At 39.2% G+C, this 23,852-nt stretch overlaps 1 protein-coding gene across 21 annotated transcripts in view; it reads left to right on the top strand.

Moving 5' to 3' along the window:
* EPB41L3 (erythrocyte membrane protein band 4.1 like 3) overlaps positions 1-23,852 on the top strand; it is a 466,618-nt gene that overhangs the window by 418,535 nt on the left and 24,231 nt on the right. For 9 of the 21 annotated variants that reach the window (XM_073550905.1, XM_073550907.1, XM_073550910.1 and 6 more), the window contains 9 exons: positions 445-498; positions 5,912-5,947; positions 6,693-6,881; positions 8,645-8,722; positions 9,432-9,533; positions 12,978-13,697; positions 17,150-17,272; positions 18,087-18,434; positions 19,820-19,948. In XM_073550905.1, the coding sequence (XP_073407006.1) occupies positions 445-498; positions 5,912-5,947; positions 6,693-6,881; positions 8,645-8,722; positions 9,432-9,533; positions 12,978-13,697; positions 17,150-17,272; positions 18,087-18,434; positions 19,820-19,948 (1,779 nt within the window). The remainder of the gene's footprint in view (positions 1-444; positions 499-5,911; positions 5,948-6,692; positions 6,882-8,644; positions 8,723-9,431; positions 9,534-12,977; positions 13,698-17,149; positions 17,273-18,086; positions 18,435-19,819; positions 19,949-23,852) is intronic. The other 12 variants (XM_073550908.1, XM_073550915.1, XM_073550913.1 and 9 more) reach the window with 11 other exon arrangements.

Here is a 23,852-nt window from a genome sequence, read left to right as displayed (position 1 = left end):
TTTCGTAATGCAGACAGATCAGGCAGCTAGACACAAATCTGCAATTAGAAATGAGGAGCTGAAAGTCAGGCGGCTGTTATAGTAGTCTCATCCGAGTATTTTACACCAAAAAAGAAAGACGTATCTGAGAACAGATGAATATTACATGAGGAATATATATTTCTAGCTAAGCTGATACATATTATAGTATACCTAATTTAATGTACACAAAACTGTGAATGATCTCACAAAATGTATATGCCTTGCGTATTCCTCAGAATCTGTTCTGTTTGTGTTGTTTTGCTTTTCTCTTTTGTTTTCAATTTTATTTTATTTTTTGGCTACCGTTATTTTTTAACAAATGGCAAAATGGTTTTGAGGTGAACATCGTTACAGTTTCACAACATGGATTTATTCTTTGTTTCCGCTTCAATTTTGGAATCCATTTCTTGTAAAAATAAATAGACTGACAGTGAACAGACGGATACAGCAGCTGATGGTGAAACCACTGCCACTGAGGTGTGTAAATTGCAGAATGTATTCCCTAATGTAGTGTTTAGCTCGGCAAGAATGAAGCCTCTATGTAGACTTCACTATCAGTGCGTAGGCATGTTCTGCTCAGCTTATGCCAGGGATGTTATTGTAGAGTATATACTGAGAATATCGATATTTATGGCAGTTGTCCACATATGGAGTCTCCCTCAAATGTCAGTGGAATATTGTACAAACAATATTACATTTTGAGAGTCCTCAGTGGTTGATATCTTTTAATGGCTAACTAAAAAGTTGGTAACAAACTGCAAGCTTTCCAGACAACTCGGTTGTCTTCATCAGGCATAGACTAATACAATCTGGAGAGTCACATTTATACACAACAGGACTAATGCAATAAATAAGACAAGTAACATGAAGCAGAACCATCAGTCTGGGAGAGGGAGAAACAGTTGTGGCCTTAAATATTGGAACATTTCATAGATAAGGAGTGTTAAAGTTTTATTGTTCTGTGATTGAGGTCTGGTCCATGGTTCTGATGCCCCCACAAGGTCTGAGAAGTATATTCCTTAGTTGATGTAGAAAGACTTAAATCCATGCAAAATATTAATTCCTGCTCGGAGTGTGTCAAAGGTTGTCTTCAAATCTGGAAGTGATAAGGAGAGCTTCAAGGAAACTACAACCTTTATTACAAAAAGATGCCTGATTACAATCTATATTTCCAGACCCCCCACTTCTGTGTTTTAGGCAGCCCACAAACCTAAGAAGCATTATTGTCAGAAGCTTCCTGTCCTCTCTACATAAACCTATCCCTGCAACTAGAAAAAAATGTAAAACCTGTCCATTTATAATGACAACTGATAAGATAAAGATCCCCAGTTCATGTCAGGACTACAAGATCCCAGGTACTTTCAGCTACATCACATCTAATGTGGTGTACTTAATTACAGTGCTGTGCAAATTAATTGGGACAAAGCATTTTTTTAAGTAAAATTGTAAGTTGGTTACCAGTCAGTGATTCAAACCAGTTTTAAGTTTTAACTGCTTTAAACAGGTGTGAGTGCCTGTTCAAGCAGTTAAAACTGGTTTGAATCACTGACTGGTAACCAACTTACGATTTTACTTAAAAAAATGCTTTGTCCCAATTAGTTTGCACAGCACTGTATATGTACCAATGTCCAACTGGGAGCCTATATGTAGGGGAGACGGGGCCAAACACAATAAAAGAAAAAAGATCTACGGACAAACATCTTTGTATCCTTGACCACAGCATGGACATGAAATGACTAGGTATTAAAAGGTAACTTCAAATCTCAGAGAGAGAAACATTTGGGAATACAAACTTATGATAATGTTTGACACACTCAGATCAGGAATGAATGTGTCACATGGTTTTATGTCATTACACATAAACTAAAGATTGTGTTCCTCAGACCATTTGGGGCATCACAACCATGGTCCAGACCTCAATAACAGGACAATAAAACTTTTACACTCCTTATCTATGAACTGTTCCAATATATACGTCCACAATTGTTTCTCCCTCTCCCACACTGATCGTTCTGCTTCACGTCACTCGTCTTATCTATTGCATTATTTGTGTCATGTTGTATATAAACATATAAATAACACTTCAAATTTTGTTTTTCTATGCCTGATGAAGAGACCTGAGTAGTGTAGCAACCTTGTGATTTGTTACTATCTTTTAAGTTAGCCATTAAAAGGTATCAAGCACGGAGGACTCTCAAAATGTATTATTTTTCTATCTACTGGCTAACACAGTACAGAGATAAATTTTTGCTGTGTACAAATATGCAGGTGAAAAGTGCTGTACTTATGACTTTGTGATGCTGCTTGATCAAAGTAATGCACACTTTTGAGTATGGTGAACCATTTATATATGCTCTTTATTAAATAATCACAGAATCACATTTACATAGTCTAACAATAAAGCTGTAACCTAGTGACCAGGAAGAACAAAGAAAGTAAAGGAGTTGTCCCACTAACAAAGTTTATTCTAATTAATAGATCTTGGAGTAATAATAAGTTTCACAACTGCTAATGTTAAAATGTTACTGTGCTGAGAAATCTCAGAATCGGGCCCCTTCTACGCACTGTGTAATGGATGTGTACGACCATGTAAAGCTGATCCAGTGCATGGTGGACACATACCACAACTGCTCACCAGGAAAAGCAATAATAAACAAAAATGGCGGCACAACGAGCTAGAAATGAGTAACATCATATATAAATGATCATAAATGAAAGTAATACAATAAAGTAATACCCCAGCTCATTGTAACACCGTGTAGGACACGCTGTAAGCATGCAATAAAGACAGAAGGAAAAACCAGTGCAAAGACCTCCAGGATAAGATGTGGTAAAAATCACAAATCTTTATTAAAGACCCAGGTAAAATGACAATTTGTGGCTACAAAAGTGACACAGAAAACCGCAGGGTGATGGTAAACAGTGCACCTCAATAAATGACAAAGTAATAGTACATACTGCCCGGTATATGTCAGTACATAAAAATAACATAAGGTCACAGAAACGGGTGCCAAGGGTTAATAGTACATAGATGGCCAGCCAAGAGAAGTAAAAGGAAAAATCCACAGCTGATCACCCCGATAAAGAAAATAACTCCATGGCTACCTTGTGGCCAAAAACAGTTAATAAGTCCAACACATACCAGGAAGAGGAAACCCTGAGCACTGTTTTTGGCCACAAGGTAGCCTTGGAGTTATTTTTTCTATCGGGGTGATCAGCTGTGGATTTTTCCTTTTACTTCTCTTGGCTGGCCATCTATGTACTATTAACCCTTGGCACCCGTTTCTGTGACCTTATGTTAATTTTATGTACTGACATATACCGGGCAGTATGTACTATTACTTTGTCATTTATTGAGGTGCACTGTTTAACATCACCCGGCGGTTTTCTGTGTCACTTTTGTAGCCACAAATTGTCATTTTGCCTGGGTCTTTAATAAAGATTTGTGATTTTTACCACATCTTATCCTGGACGTCTTTGCACTGGTTATTCCTTCTGTCTTTATCACCAGGAAAAGCAGTGTAATGATAATGACTATTGATAAGTGAGTATACAGACTAAACAGCAGGGGCTTGCAGGTGCTTCTTTCTGAGGTAAAACATTTCCCTGCCTGTTTTATCACAGGAGCAAGTGTTTCTAAGCCTACTGACATCATTATGAACCAATCAAGTGACGTATGAGCTCTGGCATCAGTTGAGCTTATACAGTTGTGTGAAAAAGTGATTGCCTCCCCCACCTTAAAACATAAATTAACTGTGGTTTATCACATCTTTGGGAAGCTGAATTTAAATTCCATAGCCACATCAAAGCCCCATTACTACCACACCTGTTCTAAATCAAGAAGTCACTTAAATAGGACCTGCCTGACAAGTGAAATAGACCAAAAGTTCCTCAAAAGCTAGACATCGTGCCACTTCTGGAATTCTGGAACAAATGAGAAACAAAGTAATTGAGATCTATCAGTCTGGAAAAGGTTATAAAGCCATTTCTCAAGCTTTGGGACTCCAGCGAACCACTGTGAGAGCCAATATCCACAAATGGCAAAACATGTAATAGTGGTGAACCTTCCCAACAAAAACACCCCAAGAGAGCAGTGACGTCTCATCGAAGAGATCACAAAATACCCCATAGCAAAATCCAAAGAACTGCACTTGCCTCAGTTAAGGTCAGTGTTCATAAACTCCACCTTAAGAAGAAAGAGACGGTGTAAAAATGGCCTGCATGGCAGGCTCGTCTCAGTTTTGCCAGAAAGCATCTTGATGATCCCCAAGAATTTTGGGAGGATACTCTGTGGACTGATGAGACAAAACTTTTTGGAAGGTGTATGTCCAATTACATCAGGCATAAAAGTAACACAGGAAAGGAACATACCAACAGTAAAATATGGTGGTGGTAGTGTGATGGTCTGGGGCTGTTTTGCGTCTTCAGAACCTGGAAAATTTGTTGTGGTAAATGGAGCCATGAATTCTGCTGTCAAACAACCAAAACATCCTGAAGGAGAATGTCTGGCTTTCTGTTTTACCTCAATATGAAGTGCATTTGGGTTATGCAGCAGCACAGTGATCCATAGCCCACAAGAAAGTCCACCTCTGAATGGCTTAAGAAAAACAAAATAAAGACTTTGGGGTGACCTAGCCAAAGTTCTGACCTTAGTCTGATTGAGATGGTGTGACATGACCTTAAAAAAGTGTTTCATGCTCGCAAACCCTCCAATGTGGCTGAATTACAACAATTCTGAAAAGATGAGTGGGACAAAATCCCTCCAGAGCTTTGTAAAAGACTCATTGCCAGTCATCGCAAACACTTGTTTGCCATTTTTGGCTGCTAAAGGTGGCCCAATCAGTTATTAGGGGTAGGGGACAATCACTTTTTCATACAGGGCCCTGTAGGTTTGGATTTCTTTTTCCCTTAATAATAAAGACCTTCATTTACAAACTGCATTTTGTGTTTACATGCGATATCCTTGTTTAATATTTGCATTTTTTTGGTGATCTGAAACATTTAAGTGTGACAGATATGCAAAAGAATAGCAAATCAGAGGGAAAGTACTTTCACACAACTGTAAATCACTGACTTGAGTTCACATGACTGGTTTTGTCACCTAAAAACGCCTGTGATAAAACAGGCAGAAGAAAGTGTTACCTCAGAAAGCAGAAGCTACAAGCCCCTGTTGTTTCATCTGTTTGCTCACTAATCATTAGTCATTATCGTTTCCTGGCCAAGAACTGTGGTATTGTGATTGCCATGAACTGGAGCAGCTCTGCTTGTTTATCCTTAGATTCTTTGCTGGACTTTCCCATGTGAAGTGTTTTTATATTGGAAGAAGCTGATGGATAAGGCTGCTCACAAGCTCCTCTACTATCATCCATTCTGAGATCAGCAGTTTACAAAACTGCAGTAACAAGTCCAGGAGGAGAAGCTGTCATATTTATATATTAATAAGTGCTATAAAATTATGTTCCTAGCACAACTGTTAAAATAAAGTGGGAAGCCCTTTCAACTGATTGTCCACAGTTCCTGTACGTTTGTCCTCTTGGTGATTTCATGTGATAAAGTTCAAAACGGTGTTCAAATGTGATCGTGGGCGTCTGACCTTAGTCATTAAATTGATTGAAACCTGCTCATCAGTACTATTAGATAATCATTGGTAAAATGTGCCAACCCCTATTCTTCCCTTAGAAAAAGTCCAAATTGTTTTAATAGTGAATCTCACAATATTGAACAATATCATACCAACAACTGGGGCATCAGGCATTTATAGCATGGAAAAAGCACAATCCAGGGATATTCCTGACCGTGTCCTCAGCGTTAATGGTTATTATCTGCTATTTATAATGAAATACAAAGCTACCAACATACTGTAATATTTTATATTTTACAATGCTTCCAGTCGGATCAAGAAGAAGATACCGATGTAAAAACTCAGGTAAACACCTCTTTAGAAGGTCAGATCTCTACAGTTCAGTTTTATGTTGTATAGTGCCTGTCTGATACCTGTGGAACATGAGCGCAAAATCATCATTGTCCAGCGTGTCATGTGTATCTTAATGTTCCCTCTCTTCACTTTTTCAGAATAGTCTCATTAAACGAATAAAGGGTGAAAATGTTTATGTCAAACATAGTAATCTTATGTTAGAGGTTGGTATTGGTACATACCACTGCATGCACCTGTGTGTTGGATTTTGGCATGGACTGAGTGCCCCTCCCCCACCTCCTAGTGAACGGAGTGGAGTTTCAGTGTTATTTATTTTATTGCCTAGGCAATGTGTAGTTGTATTTCTTCTCTATATATTTTATTAAACCTTAATTAAAATGTAGTCTTCTATTTTGATGTTATTCTATTGCCATTCACTAAACGATCACACCTCAGTTTGGTTATTCCCTTCCAACTCTCACTCTTCACCAGATTGTATTGTAGCTTTGTGACAATAGTGACAGCTATGTGGTAAGCTTGATACTAACCTATCCACTTTTTCCTGCATATTTTCTTCTACAGCTGTAAAGGCAAGCAACTTAGACACATTTCATTAGGTTTCTCTGCCATGATGGTACTACAGGATTACAAATCAGTTGTCTGTAAATAGTTTCTGTTGCTTGTTTTTTCAGCTAGAGTGTTGAGTGGTAAATTTTTTTACATACTTTTTGTTGCATCTTTCATTATTTTTTCTTAGGAGTTTGATAGAAATCAGGAAGACTTAATGAAACACCAGACTAACATCAGTGAGCTGAAAAGGACATTTTTGGAAACTTCTGCGGAAACAGCTACCAGTGAGTGGGAGAAACGGCTGTCTACTTCTCCAGTCCGACTTGCAGCGAGACAGGATGAAGCTCCTATGATTGAACCACTTGTGCCTGAAGAGGTCAGTGGCTTTCTGTGTGCGGTAGATTTAGGATTCAGCTGTCTTAATTGCTATGCCATAGAAATTATTTTTCAATTCCAAACGTGAGTTTATGATCACTTTCTAGGAAATTTCGCCGACCTAACATAGAAACGGTTCGCAGGAATGAGAGATCCCTTTTGCAACGACCTTTATTATTGTTTTTCAGACAATGATAGTTTGTTTATATATTTGGAATTTTATATTGTGCCTTAATAGTGAAAAGAGGCATCTACACTTGTTCACCAGTTAGTAAGTTCTCCATACACCCAAAAATCTGTCTCTGTAAAACTGTAAACAGAAGACAGTGAAAGCAGGGGGATGCAGCTGCAGTTACCTTTCAGTGCGACCACTACGGAGACATGATTGGCCCAACACACAAAGCACTGCTTTAAAATCACAGCAGAAAGAACCGACCCCCCCTCTCCCCAATGCAAGTATTGGGGCACAAATACAGCTACCCAAGTAGTAATATTTTTACTGCAACTATAGGTATGCTTTAGGGTCAGGTATCCAAGAGTTGCTGGCGTTTTAAAAAAAAAAAAAAAGGGGAGGTATATATCGACAGACCTTGGAAAATTCCTCCCAATATTTCCCAGCATCTTTTCCCTTTGGTACAATTCTTAACTGTAGAGACAAAGCCAAGATTCTTCTTGTACAACCATCAATACATATACCATTCATTATTATATTAGCAAAGACATGGTTTTGTTGGCTTTTTCTTCTCATGTGCAGTAATGCATTGGCAGATTATTACAGTGAAAGGGAGCAAATTCTTCCAAATGCAAACCTGTTTATTATTACTTTGAATATATATATTTCTGGTTTGTATATAACATTCAGACTTCAAATGACGATTAGATCCTGCCAGGAGATTTAAGTTCTATAGTTCTGTAGTCTTGTAGTGTGAAGAGCTATGTGCAACTGAAAATCTTGGGTTCTGGTCTTTTCAAGGTGTTTATACACCTACATGCATAATTTTATCCACAGACAATTACACTTATATTTCCAAGAGCGTATTAACCCCTTAACGCCCCATAACAGCTATATCCGTCATGGAATGTGTTAGGGACTTTAGAGCGGGCTCAGAAGCCGCTCCGCTGAACACAGGGCAGATGCTGGCTATATTGTATAGCGGACATCTGCCTCTAACAGCACCCACTGGTTACTGCTGCTGCAAACCACTTAAGTGCCATTGTCAACTGATTAGTGTCAATTAAATTGTGAAATCCAGCCTGGATGTTGGGGCCATCAAGTTCCCTGTGATGCCACTGAGTGGTGTCTGTCACAGGCATTTGTTGAACATATGCTTTTTACGACATATCTGTTGCATGGATGACATTATGGCTTTCATTTAAGGCATATACTGTACATTGCAAACTTTTCAGCATATACGTCAAATGTAGGTCAAAAACGCAATGTGAACATAGCTGTAAATGCATATCACATATTTTTTGTTCAAGTGGAACTGTGACCTTTGCTACATCCCTGAAGGCTAAATCATCAGCAATTCAAAATGGGTTGTGCACTGGAGGTGGTAACCAGTCACTGTTCCGTGACGTCTGAAAGCATTAATGTACATCTTTCCTATCAAAATGTTCAATGTTTAGCAAGGTTAAATACCCAAGTGCAATTCTGAATAGTCTGACCCTGCGACTAATGAGATGAGTAATTAGTGTTCTTTTTCTGGATGTATGAAGGGAAGGAATAAGTGTTATCAATTATGATTTAATGTCTTCCAAAAGCAGACCAAAGAAGAAAAAGAAGAGGTAGAAAGACGTGCTTCTTTGGAAAGGACAAGCTATTCAATGTTAGAATCCCAGGTAAATTGTTAGGAAAATGTGTTTATTTCAACATTTGCAATAAGTCTTAATTGTTACTGGATGTTTTTTGTTTTTATTTTCAGGTTGATAAATGTATTGTATATGCAGGGTATTTGCTGACAATTACAGAAGACATAACTTGAACTTGTTGAAGGAATTAATTCAATTTTCCTTTGGCATCCGTAAATGTCTTTTTTAGCTATCTTTTCAGGTTCATGCTTACTAGATTAGCATTGGCCAGCTGATTATTTTTCTATTTATAATATATAGAGATGGACACACACATATACACTGCCTTCATCTGAGTGATAAGGAGCTATGTGCTACACACGCAGGATGACACTTTTGCTGCGTTTGTGTAAGATCTTTTTAAAAAAAAAGTCTACAGTTCCCAATCTATTAAAGTTGTAAAGGTTATGTTCTGGGAGTTAAAGTTCTTGGAAATGTAGATATTTCATAAATGAGAAATTTTTTTAAATATACCTTTTACCTATGGTATTTTCTTAGCCTAAGCAGTATTGCTATCGGTGGAGGAATGAGTTGAACTCCATTTTCATCACCGTTCAGTTCAAAGAGTTATTACAATCACTGTGCAGTGTGTGGAGAGATATCAATTGCCTGGTGTAAATCCGTAAAGCTGTTGAGAGTTGAGCTGTATTTTAAATGAAACTGAAATACTACTGATTCTTATTGGTTTTTCTTCTGCTAGCCAGGGGACATAGTGAAGAAACTTCGGGAAGCAAGAGCCACCAGCCCCGTGGCTACTTCTCATCAAATCATTATGCAGAAAACTATCCCATCATCCCCAGAGGTTATTTTTATTCGTTTAATTTAGATATAATCCTCCACTTTAAATATAAATCAGGCCGATAATTTATTTTTGTTTGTGTCCTCAGTGTAAGCTAGGACAAACCAGAGAACACACTTTTTTTTATTTCATATTTAACACCCAGCAGTGTGAAATATGCAGATAATGAGGGGCATATTTATCAAACAAAATGTGCTAGAAAATATGTGATGGTGCATAATTTTTAATCATGTCCTGTAACATGTAAGGCGGATTAAAAAAACGAAAGGAATAAAGGATGTATTCAATAACTTGTAATTATAGTTTCAGTCATAACTCTGGCAAAATATATGTAGTGGTGGAAAAAGTATTTAGTCAGCCACCAATTGTGCAAGTTCTCCCACTTAAAAAGATGAGAGAGGCATGTAATTGACATCATAGGTAGACCACAACTATGGGAGTCAAAATGAGAAAACAAATCCAGAAAATCACCTTGTGGCAAGATTTATTTTGCAAATTATAGTGGGAAATAAGTATTTGGTCACCTAAAAACATGCAAGATTTCTGGCTCTCACCGACCTGTAACTTCTTTAAAAGGCTCCTCTGTCCTCCACTCATTACCTGTAGTAATGACATCTGTTTCAACTTATCAGTGTAAAAGACACCTGTCCACAACCTCAAACAGTCACACTCCAAACTCCACTATGGTGAAGACCAAAGAGCTGCCGAAGGACACCAGAAACAAAATTGTAGCCCTGCCCCAGGCTTGGAAGATTAAGGCCTGTTTCACGTTGTTGGCGGACAGCTGACATCCGCCAAAAACGAAAATTAACGGATCCGCCTCCGTTGTGACATATGGATGTCAGCGGATGCTAAATCAGTCGCATCCGCCGAAGATGAAAAGTGCAGTAAATTTAAAGCGACCGCGGTCTGGAAGGAGAGAGAGAGAGATTTTCCGCCGCTCCCGGAACGGCATTTCATGGTTAAAATGCTTTCCGGAGTAAAGCTTCCGGGAATGCGCACTTAAAAATGACGGACTATCAAGGAAAAATAACATTGCAGGGTCCGTCTCATCCGCTCAAGAGACGCTAAAATCTTGGATCCGTCAAAAAACGGGTGGGACGGACGACCGTCAGTCAAGATACGCCAATAATGTAAGTCTATGGGGGAAAAAACGGATCCGCCCCTTTTTTGGCGGATCCGTTTTTTTCTACAATTGGCGGATTTTGACTGACGTCAAAAAACGGAGGTGTGAAACAGGCCTAAAGAACAAGAAACTTGAGGGCACTAATAAATTTGACTTTCACATGGGGATCATCAACCACACACGTATGTATGAACATCGTAACCCAAAAGAAAGATGTGTGTATAGAGGGGTGATCAACCCAACAATAATGATTGCAATATATCAAGAAAAAATCTATGTATATATATATATATATTGCCTTGTGACAATCAGCACACCTTCATTTTCCCTTGAGGAAGCCACCCTTCAGGTGGAGATACGCGTGGGGTCTTTCCCCCTCCTCCTTGAACTATATGCTGGCACTCAGATTCACTACCATGGGCTCTGTAAGGATGCAATTTATCTTGGTCTGTAGGGTATAGGCTATTTGTTCACTACAGGAACCTCCGTTATATTTTATCTAGTATTATTGGGGGAATGTTCTGTGGTTTCTTATTTATAGGTGAGCGACTGTTCATTGTCTATACCAGCAATATTGTTTTCTTATTTAGCACTTTACTGCACATTTGCACAAAAAGCTTTTATTTTGTATGATATGAGACAAATTTCCTTTGTGTTCATCCATTTAGAACCAATACATGGTCCATCAAGTGTATTTGTCTTAAACTTTGGTTATTACAATTGGAAGTTATATCTTCTTTTGCCTGGCATAATGAAGGAGGAGAATACTGGGTCTTTATTAGAAGACTTTTTTTCTGGTTCTGTTGTTGCTATGTGGCCATTTTGTCTGGGCCCTTTTAAGTGTTTTTAACATGTCACTAATTGTATGCTTTTTTATGTCAATAAAATTTATTTTTATATACATATTTTTTTCTTGATATATTGCAATCATTATTATTAGGATGATCACCCCTCTATACACACATCTTTCTTTTGGGTTGAGGCTGGGAAGATTGAATCTGCAATAGGCAAGCAGCTTGGTATGATGAAATCAACTGTGGGAGCAATAATAAGAAAAAGGGAAGACCTACAAGACCACTGATAATCTGCTTCGATTTGGGGCTCCACTCAAGATCTCACCCCGTGGGATAAAAATAATCACGAAAACGGTGAACAAAAATCCCAGAACCACACAAGGGGACCTAGTGAATGGCCTGCATAGAACTGGGTCCACCGTAACAAAGGCTACCATCGGTCACACACTACGCCGCCAGGGAATCAGATCCTGAAGTGCCAGACGTGTCTCCCTGCTTAAGCCAGTACATGTCTGGGCCCGTCTAAAGTTTGCTAGAGAGCATGTGGATTATCCAGAAGAGTATTGGGAGAATGTCATGTGGTCTGATGAAACCAAAGTAGAACTGTTTGGTAGATACAAAACTCGTCGTGTTTGGAGGAGACAGAATGCTGAGTTGCATCCTAAGAACACCATGCCTACTGTGAAGCATGGGGGTGGCAACATCATGCTTTGGGGCTGTTTCTCTGTAAAGGGACCAGGACGACTGATCAGTGTACATGAAAGAATGAATGGCATATTGTGTCATGAGATTTTGAGTGCAAACCTCCTTCCATCAGCAAGTGCATTGAAGATGAAACGTGGATGGGAAGCATGATAATGACCCTAAGAACATCACCAGGGCAATGAAGGAGTGGCTTCGTAAGAAGCATATGAAGGTCCTGGAGTGGCCTAGCCAGTTTCCAGATCTCAACCCCATAGAAAACCTTTGGAGGGATTTGAAAGTCCATGTTGCCCAGCGACAGGCCCAAAACATTACTGCTCTACTGAAGATCTGCTTGGAGGAATGGGCCAACATACCACCAACAGTGTGTGCCAACTTTGTGAAGACTTACAGAAAACGTTTGACCTCTGTCATTGCCAACAAAGGATATATAACAAAATATTGAGATGAACTTTTGTTAATGACCAAATACTTATTTTCCACCATATTTTGCAAAATAAATCTTGCCAAATCAGAGAAGGTGATTTTATGCATTTGTTTTCTCACTTTGACTCTCATAGTTGTGGTCTACCTATGATGTCAATTACAGGCCTCTCATCTTTTTAAGTGGGAGAACTTACACAATTGGTGGCTGACTAAATACTTTTCCCCCACTTTATATATGACAGTCATATGGTCCTGTAAATAAGAGAAGTAACTCTCTATACCGACTCGCTCGGAATCATTCACAACAACAGTGATAAATTTGCCCCTGTATTTTGCAGCAGTTCCATAAAAATTAAATGAGAGTGACAAATTCTAATTTAGATTTTATATCTCACTTAGGGCACTGAGGATTGGGTTATTATAGACAAAGTCCCTACTAAGGTAGTTGATGGTGAAACAAAAAGCATTATAACTTACAAGGTAACAACTGTGAGCAGTGAAAAACCAGCTGGAACATTTAAAACCAGTCCTATCGGAACTCAGAGCCTGGATGCCTTGAAAATGGAGATTAAAGCAAGAGAAGAGGAAAACAGGCAGAAAATGTTTGCACTAGGAAAAACTTATGACGCTGTATCTGGTAAAATTGTAACAATGACTAGTAAAGGTAAAGAAGGTGACAAAGTGTCCCAGCTTTCCTCTCTTGAAGTCGCTCAACAGGGAGAGAAAGACATTTCCGAAATCGTGAGTCGAATTCCAGTTGTAGGCGAGTTTGAGATTTTAGAACCAATTAGCGATGACAAGAGTAGGAAAACCCAGGAGGGATTGACCATAAAACGAAGAGTATCAGAGTCACTGACTCCCATTAAAGAGTCAGACTCTCAGTTGGCAAGTCCAGTAGAGGATAGTCTAACAAAGGTAAAGGATGTTGATGCGGGAATGAAGATAACCGAAAGTATGATCACTGAGAAGACAGTCGGATATCCTGAATATCAAGTGGTTAAAACAGATGCTCCAGCCTGGAAGGAAAAGAAGCTGTCGGATTGGAGATACACAAGAGACCAACCGTTCACCATTGCTACTGCTCACTATGTCACAGAGTCGTCGGCATCCAAAGTGGTGGTAACAAGCAGCAATAACTTTGTGTCCTATCCTAATGATCACAAGCATGAATTGCAAACATCCCCTGCTTCACAATTCCCTTTGGTTCACTTGCAGCTTTACTTTATTTTGGCAGGCGACATTTATCAATTTTTTTTTTTTTTTTAGAATCACTGCAGCCTACGTAGGCATTGTATAGCTTTATAACAAGATGAGAATAAATGGCTAAAAATCTCGTAATAATGCAGCTTGCCATTTTTATATTTGTGTGCTTCAGCAAATTGTTAGATCTAACAGCTATGGGCCCTATTCAGCAAAGAGTTGTGCAGGAAGATCATAAAAACAGTCACATGGAACACGTAGTATCTGCTCAGTAGGGAAAATTATGCAGCACTCGCTATGCTTTACGTAACAAAAGGTTTACATTTCAGTTTAATTCTTAATAATATCACATTCATAATAGTGGCATCTTTCTTTTTATCTGCACTTTCATATCCAGCTATTCCTGTATTTGTGTATCCAGATATTTTTATGCCCCATCTCATAAACTGATGGCGTCATGCTATATTATACCATCACTTCATGAGAAGGAAATATCCCTTTAGGCTGTGTGTCCACGTTGCGTTTTTGTAAGCGTTTCCGCAGCGTTTGTGCCGGATCAGACGCTGCAGAAACGCTTACAAAATGCTTCCAATTAATTTGCATGCATTTTTGACTTTTTGTGCCAATGCATGCGTTTTTAACCGCCCAGGAATCGCTTAGTGGCTAAAAACGCAGCATGCTCATTAATTTCCGCATAGCTGAGCATTTTTAGCATTCCCCCAATGTTTCCAGAAAACGCGTGTCAAAAAACGCTTAAACGCACGGCTTTTTGGCAAAAACCGCGCAAGAATCACGCGGAGAAAGACGCGCGTTTTCTGGGAAAGGGGATGCGATTCCTGAGCGTTTAAAAAACGCTAGCGTGGAAAAATAGCCTAAAACTGTCTTGTGCTTTAACTGACAAATTTTTTGTGCTGCTCTACATTTTTAGTAATGGATTAATAAAATGCTAAACTTCAAGAACAGTAGTGTAAGTACCATACAGACAGACCATGCAGATGTTAGGTCGCCCACTGGAGAGAGGTTGGTTGCTTCCCTTAATATGCAATGAGAAACTGTCTAGGATCCTCACTATCTAGTAAATATGTGTATGGGGAGAATAGTGAAGCATGTTGGAAAGGAGATTCTAAATGTAAGTTCTACTGTCTCCAATAAGTTCTCCTGTTAGTATGGCATCTTTGGCTAAATTAATGCCCAGTCTAAGTGATGAGCAGGGTTTGCTGGATCTACTGATTATGGTAGCACAGATAAAAAGTTAGTTGTCACTGTTGTTGATGACAAGTTTTATGCCCCCCCTACACAAAGATTTCTGCAAACCGCAGGATGGTTTAGCCAATCATTCCTGGTATGTCTCTGCCCTGCCATGCACTCCCTTTTTTTTGTATGGGAGAGCAGCTGTCAGACACCTCTGGCAGCAGCTTATCTTGCTAAGAACAAAATAATTGGCAGTCCAATTTCAAACATGCCAAATTCATATTTCTCCCAAAATAGTCTTGTCAGGGAAGAGCTAGGAGGCCACCATACACTTTAGACTGATGTCTGAGCCTGCCAATATCTGCGCATTCGGCTGATGTTAATCTAAAGCAGAGGTCCCCAAACCTTTGTGACCTTGAAAGCCACATTCAGCTATGAAAGAGGGTCGCAAGACACATACAGCTCCCGCCCCCCCCCTCACTGTAGTGGCAACTAATGCCCCCATTACGGGTATAATGATAACCAAAGCACCAAGTACAGGCCATCAATATCGGGTAGGTGGGGGTCCATCACCTGGCATCCAAATCTACAGCCACAAACCCCACCCCGATCTGCCATTTGAAGGGGCCATGTCCGCTTCAGATTCATGCTAAATTACTTTTAATACTGCGATTCCTAATTGGCATAAATGTTTTTTTGTTTTACTACTTAGCGCGGAGTTCTGCCCACATTCATCTGCCTATGCAATCGTAATTTTGTACGTATATGGCATTCCATGCTGTCTAGCACCTGAAAATGACTTATGTCAATCTGTATTAATTTGTAATTAGTGAATGTGTGCTCAACGCTGCTCGAAACAAATTAATGTCAATAAAAGTGATACTTTCAATACATAAATAACGTCAATTACACATTGTATTGGTACCACCACTTTACATGGTAAAAACAGCAGCAACCAATTTGAGTACCACATTCTTTGTCATTAGCAGGTCCTGTCTACTACAACAAAAAAAGAGGATTTTCTGTTACTAAGGTTGTTGAATAGGGCCCTCTGCTTCCCAGCATTTCTTACAGGCAATAGTGGTGAATGCTACTTTTGCGGTCCTTGGTTCTGCCACATCCTTAACCTTCATGGCTTCTTCTTTCCCAGATCTCCTTGTGTTATAACTTTGCACTGCTAATATTTATGGTTATATGATTTCATTCTCTCTTATTCATGCTGTCAGTATCTTTCTCTTTATCTTTTACAACTTTATACAAAAGCACTTATATTGATATTTTTGGTGTGACTACAGTAAACAACCTAAATATCCCATATCAATTGTCACGTCAAATTGAGGGGGTTATAGAAAGCCTAACATTTGTTTTGGTAGAGTCCTCAATAGCTGATTTTGCATATGTAGCTAGCAAAAAGTGGCTCTGTAGGGTTAACAAGTCATAAATTTGCTTTTTGTACCATTCTCAAAAAGAAAATCACTGTCATGTCATACGCAGGTGCAGGTGCTGAAATATCTCTATAGTCGGAGAACTCCCCATCTTTTAGCCTCTTGGATTCTTACAAGTATCACTTGGAGGCAGGGGAATTTTGAGATAAAGTAATTTTCCGGCTATAGTTTTTCTCACCGTATAAGCTTGCCCGTGTTAGATAAAATCTTTTTGTCATTCTACCCAGGTCCAGCACTGCATCTCCATCGCTGTCCCAGTCTTTGACAGGCATGTGACCGCTGCAGCCAGTCAATTGGCCCAGCTATTTTCCTAGATCAGGGAGACTGCTGAGTCCAGTGATTCGCTGTAGTTGAGAGGTCATTCCTGCAGCCTAGCCTCAAAGACTGGTGCAGCATTGGAGATTTGGAGCGCTGGACTTGGTGAAGATGAGAAAGAACTGATTTAATTTTATCTGATGGGAAGAAAAAAATTATAGCTGGAAAGCCACTATTACCGGAAATGACCAAATTCTGGAGTAGCAGTTACATTGCCACAGTATTAATGAGAAGTGCACATTATGGAAACCTGGTCATCTATATTGTATATAAAATTTCATCTTTTTCCACAAAGACACATACTTTCTACTTTTTGTTACACTCTGTGTCTTTACCTTGTGCAGTTATTTCTCTCTGTCGTATCCTTCTCTTTATGTTCCTGTCCTTCCAATATGACATTTCATTTCTTTGTCTGTTTAGACCAAACAGTCCTCTGGTGACAAACTCATGGATGGTTCTGATATCTACAGTTTGTTAGAATCTACAAGAAAGCCATCTGAGTTCAGAGGAGAGGTTACGACTACTTCACAAAACTGGGCTCAGGTGGCTGCACATTGGATGTGTTTATTAATTTTCTTATCCAGCTTTAAATTGTAACTTGCTTGTGTTTTTAAAAATGGACGTGAAGGAACGAGTACTATGAGACTAGCGTTTCCATAACTGCCATGACACAATGGGCTACAATCACTGCTACACTTAGAATCGTTTTAGATAATGTTGTGAATACTACTATACAGATAAAATGTGTTTAGAAATATATACGATGAGTATAGTTTGCTGGGCAGAATGATGTAGCTTCCTGGCCATTTTGTGCCAAGTAATGGATGGTCTATTGCATAGCAGTTTACATTTAATGGGATATAAAATGAGCAGCAAGAGAGAAATAAAATACTTCTATATGACAAGGAATCTTAGGTGCTCTCTTATTATACGGATGCCAAACATGTATAAAACATAAGTAAATTCACTTTCACTAAAACACTCAATTTGGTGGCCCTTAGATATCCTGAAAATACAGAAATGCTTTTTCAGGTTACAGATGTGCAAGTCATTGTATTAGATCACATGGCTCTAAATGGGAAAAAAAAAATAAAAGTTAACTACATGTAACAAGTTACACATACAAGGTCAAATCTACAATCCAAATCATATTTACAATACATGTCTTGGTTACATAAAAAAAATTTTATTCCACCTCTTATGAGTGTATTTACAGGCATAATTAGATTGCGTTTTTCTAAGGTTCTATAAATATTTTAGTACTTTAAGGTTCTGTTGGTGATTTTTCAGGAAAAATTGTGAAACTGTTATTCCTAATACATTTTGCTTGGCTAACAATGCGCTATTCTACTTGCAGAAAATGGAAACAAATACAGAATGGGAAAGCAGTGGCATAACCGAAAAGGAGGACACTGAGCAAAGAGCGAAAGAGAAGGTGGTTCAGGGAATAATCAGTTTGGAGGAAACGGGGGCTATGCATGCAAGTGGGGATGCTGCCTGTCTGGCTTCAGAGCAGGTGGATGGTGCAGAGCAGGCAAGCACAATCATTGCTTCTGGCTTGAAAGAGAGTGTGGGGGCTGCATTAACAGAGAAAGCTGCTAAAGAGGAAGATGGGGCTGCTGATGCTTCTGCTGCTAGCAATGCTCAAGAGGAGCAACATGGCAAAACATCTCATGATATGTTGGATGGCAAGCCTCTAGAGGAGGTAACTGGCTGATGTCAAGTATTTTCATGTAATGCTTGTGTGTGTATACAGTTTGGCTACCCATGTCTATGCTGTTCAAAACTTTGCTTATTCCATTGCCATTATATTTTTTTCATTTTGCTAAATTGTAAAGGTTTATAACCTGCTTCTTGTTTGGCAATGCTGGCCAAGAGTTTTCTTTGTTTAAAACCTACTTTGTTTTAGATTGTCCTAATTACGTTTTAAGGCTTAAACACTACTCATCTTCAAAACTTTGGCAACGAATCATCAGAGAGACTATTCTGGCGTAAAACACTTTGAAAACTTACAAAACTTTTGCACAGCAGAGTTGTGCAAAACTGTTGCGACGTTTGGCGTTTTCATGTCCTGTTCGGCCATCTCTGCAAAATTAGCAGAACAAGATGTTTCAACACGCGCTTCTCTAATTTATGACATGATGTGGTGTATTTTACGCATGAAATCTTACTGCAATCCTGGACTACAGTAAGATTTGTGGTGAGGAGCATGGAGGCGCATGTATCTTTTAAGACTCGCTTGATTCATTATGAGACGCATTCCTCCTGATGATTATGCATAACACAGCATAAATTTATATTTTTGTTTTTGAAGTTTTAAAATTGGTTTCAATAATAGTATAAAATGCATTATAAGATTAATCACAAAGTTCACTAACAAAATATCCCTAATAGTTATATAAGCATGAAACACAATGCATAACTGGGCAAGGAAAATAATATCTCTAGTGCCATCTATAGGTTACAAGGCTGCAAGTGACCTTGAAACGTGAGTTTCAATGCCATGGATGTCCTTGTGTAGACTGTACTGTGTGGGAGTTGTGGCTCCTCGTCAGTATAATGTCACAATTGGCTGTAATTTTCCACACAATATTGCCTTAAAATCTCCCTACCAGCAGGAGTTCCACTTTCAAGACTTTTCAATCTTGAATGTGGGATGAATTTATAACTTCCAATATAAAATAGATAAGTGACTGGAAATTCATACATCTCTGGTCATTTATGTTAGATACCAACAGGTACAATGTGACTCACATTTCCATGTTTTCCTGTTATGTTTGCAAATGTAAGGAATTAATCTTTGGGAGTAATGCAAATGAAAGTGAAGACCTGTTTACACTTGACAGTTTTTATGAGCTATTAATTAGTGCTCCCCGGCACCCAAAACCACAGGCATGACATGCACATTTACATCATTATGACTACTAACTGAAATGGAGAGCAAATTTAGCAAACAATTTACATTTTTTTAATAACCAATTTTAATCCTCATCTTATTGTTAATTGTCCAGTGAAGACAGGTCTTGTTAACAATTTCTTGTTTTGTACAAGGAGCGTTATTTAAAACTTGCCCTTTTTATCTGCTCCCAGTCCCCCCTTGTGAAAACGGAGATCATCACTTTTGGCACTATTGCGGAAGCAGAGAAGCCAGACATTGCTACTAAGGATGTACCTGTAATACATACAGAAACAAAAACCATTACTTATGAATCCTCAGAGGTAAAAATAAAAAAAAAAGTGAAGCCTCAGATTGAATTTCAAAACCTGACAATTTTTAGTTACTACTCTAATAAATATTTTTGTGTCCTGCAAAATCTGTGCTTTGGGAATCTTAGAAGAAAAACATTATTTACCTAAAGAGGACATATCCCTTCTGATTACATTTATAAGGCAAATATGTGTCATTAACCAATTCAATGATTTCTCAGTTTTACCGGTTTTACTTTGACGTTACAGTGGTAAGTTCAAAAACTGGTTTGAGCCTTTTCGGTGACAAAACTGTGAGGGACAGGAGATCTGATCCTATACAGCAGCATCTAAATATTATATGGAGTTTTTCCCCGAAGATCTGGTCAAGGTTCAGGGCAAACAAATTAAATTTTCTGTTTCACCATTTGGTTGACTTGCTGGTCTATAGGATACAGTGGCAGAATCAAATCACCTATGTTTTCCAAGAACTTTGTCAAAAGTACAAATGTGATAAAATTGACAAATGAATCCCAATGTGCTGCCAGTCAGCAGAATCCAAGTCAGGGCTATAATGTCTCACTGCCTCCAGCAGAGAGTCCAAGAAGTGGACAACCCCTTTCAGGAAATAGTGTTGGGGAAAATGTGTCTTTTAAATATAAAATTCTATGCCCTTACTATTGTGCTAGACAAAGATCTCAGCTTTGCACAGTGCAAAAAAACCTTGTAAATGTGTTGGTTAATTTAGGGTCAGAAATCAGTGCAAGGTGAGTGGACGATATGACCACAGTGTGGCGGACAGAAATGTATTTTTACCAAAGATAAAGAATATCTTGTGATTGCTATTTTTCTTCATTTTCACAGACTAGATTTGTTTTGAACTAGATTTTGGTAAAACATCACAATTATAAGCAGTTTCATGGTGCACTTTCATGAAAAACTGATTTGGTAGCTAAACATGGCGTTTGGTAGAATTCGCTAACTGTCAGTGATTGTGTATCATCAAATTAAAGGGGTTGGTTACTATTACTTTATTGGCTTCTATAGCGCCATTAATTCCATAGCACTTTTATATCGTCATCACTGTCCCCGTTGGGTGTGCAATACCACCGTGTCTGTACGTTAACAAATGCATTTAAAACCTCTTAAGAGGGTTTATCAGGCTATCCTTTCATACTAAGAGGTCATCAACAATGATCTGTAGGCTTCTGACTCCCACTCTAACCGATCAACTGATTGATGGATCATGGGGATCTGGAAATCACTGCAACCTCTTCAGCATTTAAAAGACACAGCTCGGTGCTTTTTGTGGCATCTGTGCATGGAATTACAAGACAGTCATTATTTCTTAAATGAGACTTATGATGACGTGTGATGGCAGCTTACATTCAGAAGAGCAAACTAATCGGCAGTCCAAATTTGGATATGTTAGATCCTTAATTCCCCTGACAAATTGTATGGGGCCCTGTATTATACTCTCAGGTGAACCCATAGATATCGGTGGGTGCGGCCTACATTGGTCTAATGTGTATAGGAGGTTTAAGTTGCAGAGCTGTAATACCAGACAAGGCCACTACTACATTTCCTGAGCTATGCTGGTAAACAATAAAGTAGCTGCTGTACATGATCTCTTCAGTCAGGTGATTGGTTAGGGGTGGCAGAAGCTGGATCCCAACCAAACTAACATTGATGACCTTTTCTAAGGATAGTCCAAGAGAACCCTTTAGGCTATGTGCACACGCTGCAGATTCTGCTGCGGATCCGCTGTGGATTTGGCCTCTGCGGATCCGCAGCAGTTCTGCAGACAGTGTACAGTACAATGTAAGGCTATGTGATTTACATTCTGCTGGGCACATGCTGCGGATTTTGAACTGCGGAAAAGCTGCGTTTTTGAATCCGCGGAAAGAATTGACATGTCAATTCTTTCTGCGGATTCTGCTGCGGTTTGCCACCTATTCCATTGTCCAGGTGGCAAACCGCAGGTAAAACCGCAGGTCATTTTACCTTCGGATCCGCAGATACAAATCCGAGGGTGAATCCGAAGCGTGTGCAGATAGCCTTAATCTTTTCTTGCAGAGCATCTCGGTAAGTGCAGCATCCGGATAAATCATTTTTAATTCAGTGTAAGCTTTTGCCTTTGCCTGAGAAGGTCAATAGAAAAAAGGCAAGTCTAATGGAAAAAAATTATTTTGGATCCTTTCACTTCTTGCCGCTTGTCCCGAACCCCATGGTAGATAAAGAGAAACAGGGATCACCACTAACGTGCGTAATTATAAAATAGCTGAAGCCTTAGATATATAGGGGTGCTGCACAATGCACAGGATAAAGCAATGCATCAAAAGAGGAAAGAACCATGCATATTAGGCGCACACCCAAGATATTGAAGAAAAATATATGCAAAATTTATTGGTAGACAAAAACCCACAATAAAAACATTTAAAAGTCAAAACCCATCACTTGTAGTCCCTTAACACTGTAGTGTATCATAATTAGTGTTGAGCATTCCGATACCGCAAGTATCGGCCGATACTTGCTGTATCGGAATTCCGATACCGACATCCGATATTTTTTCAATATCGGAATCGGAAGTTCAAAGTTGATTGACAGCCGAAATGACATCATGATGCGCGGTGTGTGCGCATCATGATGCGCCGTCATTTCGGGCCTGCCGGGGGTCTCTGCCGGCCTGCCGGGGGGCTGTGTGGACTGCCTGGGGTCTGTACCGGCCTGCCGGGGGGCTGTGCCGGCCTGCTGGTGGTCTGTGCACCCTGTGGGGGTCTGTACCGGCCTGCCGGGGGGCTGTGCTGATGTCCGGGGGTCTGTGCAGGCATCGTCCGATGGGACCGATGCCTGCTACCATGACAGTGATTGACACATTAGCTAATGATGGGACAGTAGTAGTCCCATCATCCGGCTAATGTGTTAAATGTTTAAAAAAAAATATATATATACTACATACATACTACATACATACTACATACATACTACATGCATGCTACATACATACTACATGCTACATACATACCACATATATACTACATGCATGTTACATACATGCTACATACATACTACATATATACTACATGTATGCTACATACATACTACATGCTACATACATACCACATATATACTACATGCTACATACATACTACATGCATGCTACATGCATGCTACATACATGCTACATACATACTACATACATGCTACATACATACTACATGCTGCATACATACCACATATATACTACATGCATGCTACATACATACTACATGCTACATACATACCACATATATACTACATACATACTACATGCATGCTACATACATACTACATGCTACATACATACTACATATATACTACATGCATGCTACATACTGCATGCTACATACATACTACATGCTACATACATACTACATATATACTACATGCATGCTACATACATACTACATGCTACATACATACTACATACATGCTACATGCATGCTACATACAATACATTCATACAAAACATACATAGACATACAGTACATATAACATAGAGTAACATACTTACCAATACTTGTCACATTGTTCCCCGAAGCCATTGTCGTCTACGGAATAAATATTAACATAACAAACCACAAAAATACTCACCCATGATCCGAAGCAGTCCACGAGTGTGTCCCACGACGATCTTGGGTAGAGAACTGCAGCATCAGCTGATGCTGCCGCTCTCTACGGGCTGCAGGAATCCAATGACGGAAGGTAGGTATCCTTCCACACTGTATTCCTCCGCCACTAAAAAAAAAAAGTCCCTAGTCTCACTTTATGGTAAAAGCTGTACTAGTGAGACTAGGGACTTTTTTTTTTTTAGTGGCGGAGGAATACAGTGCGGAAGGATACCTACCTTCCGTCATTGGATTCCTGCAGCCCGTAGAGAGCGGCAGCATCAGCTGAT

This window comes from Dendrobates tinctorius, unplaced genomic scaffold (assembly GCF_039654945.1).
Source record: "Dendrobates tinctorius isolate UK_male_01 unplaced genomic scaffold, ASM3965494v1 ptg000171l, whole genome shotgun sequence".
NCBI lineage: Eukaryota > Metazoa > Chordata > Amphibia > Anura > Dendrobatidae > Dendrobates > Dendrobates tinctorius.
Note: the sequence above shows the minus strand (reverse complement) of the source record. Positions and strands in the feature narration are given on the sequence as shown.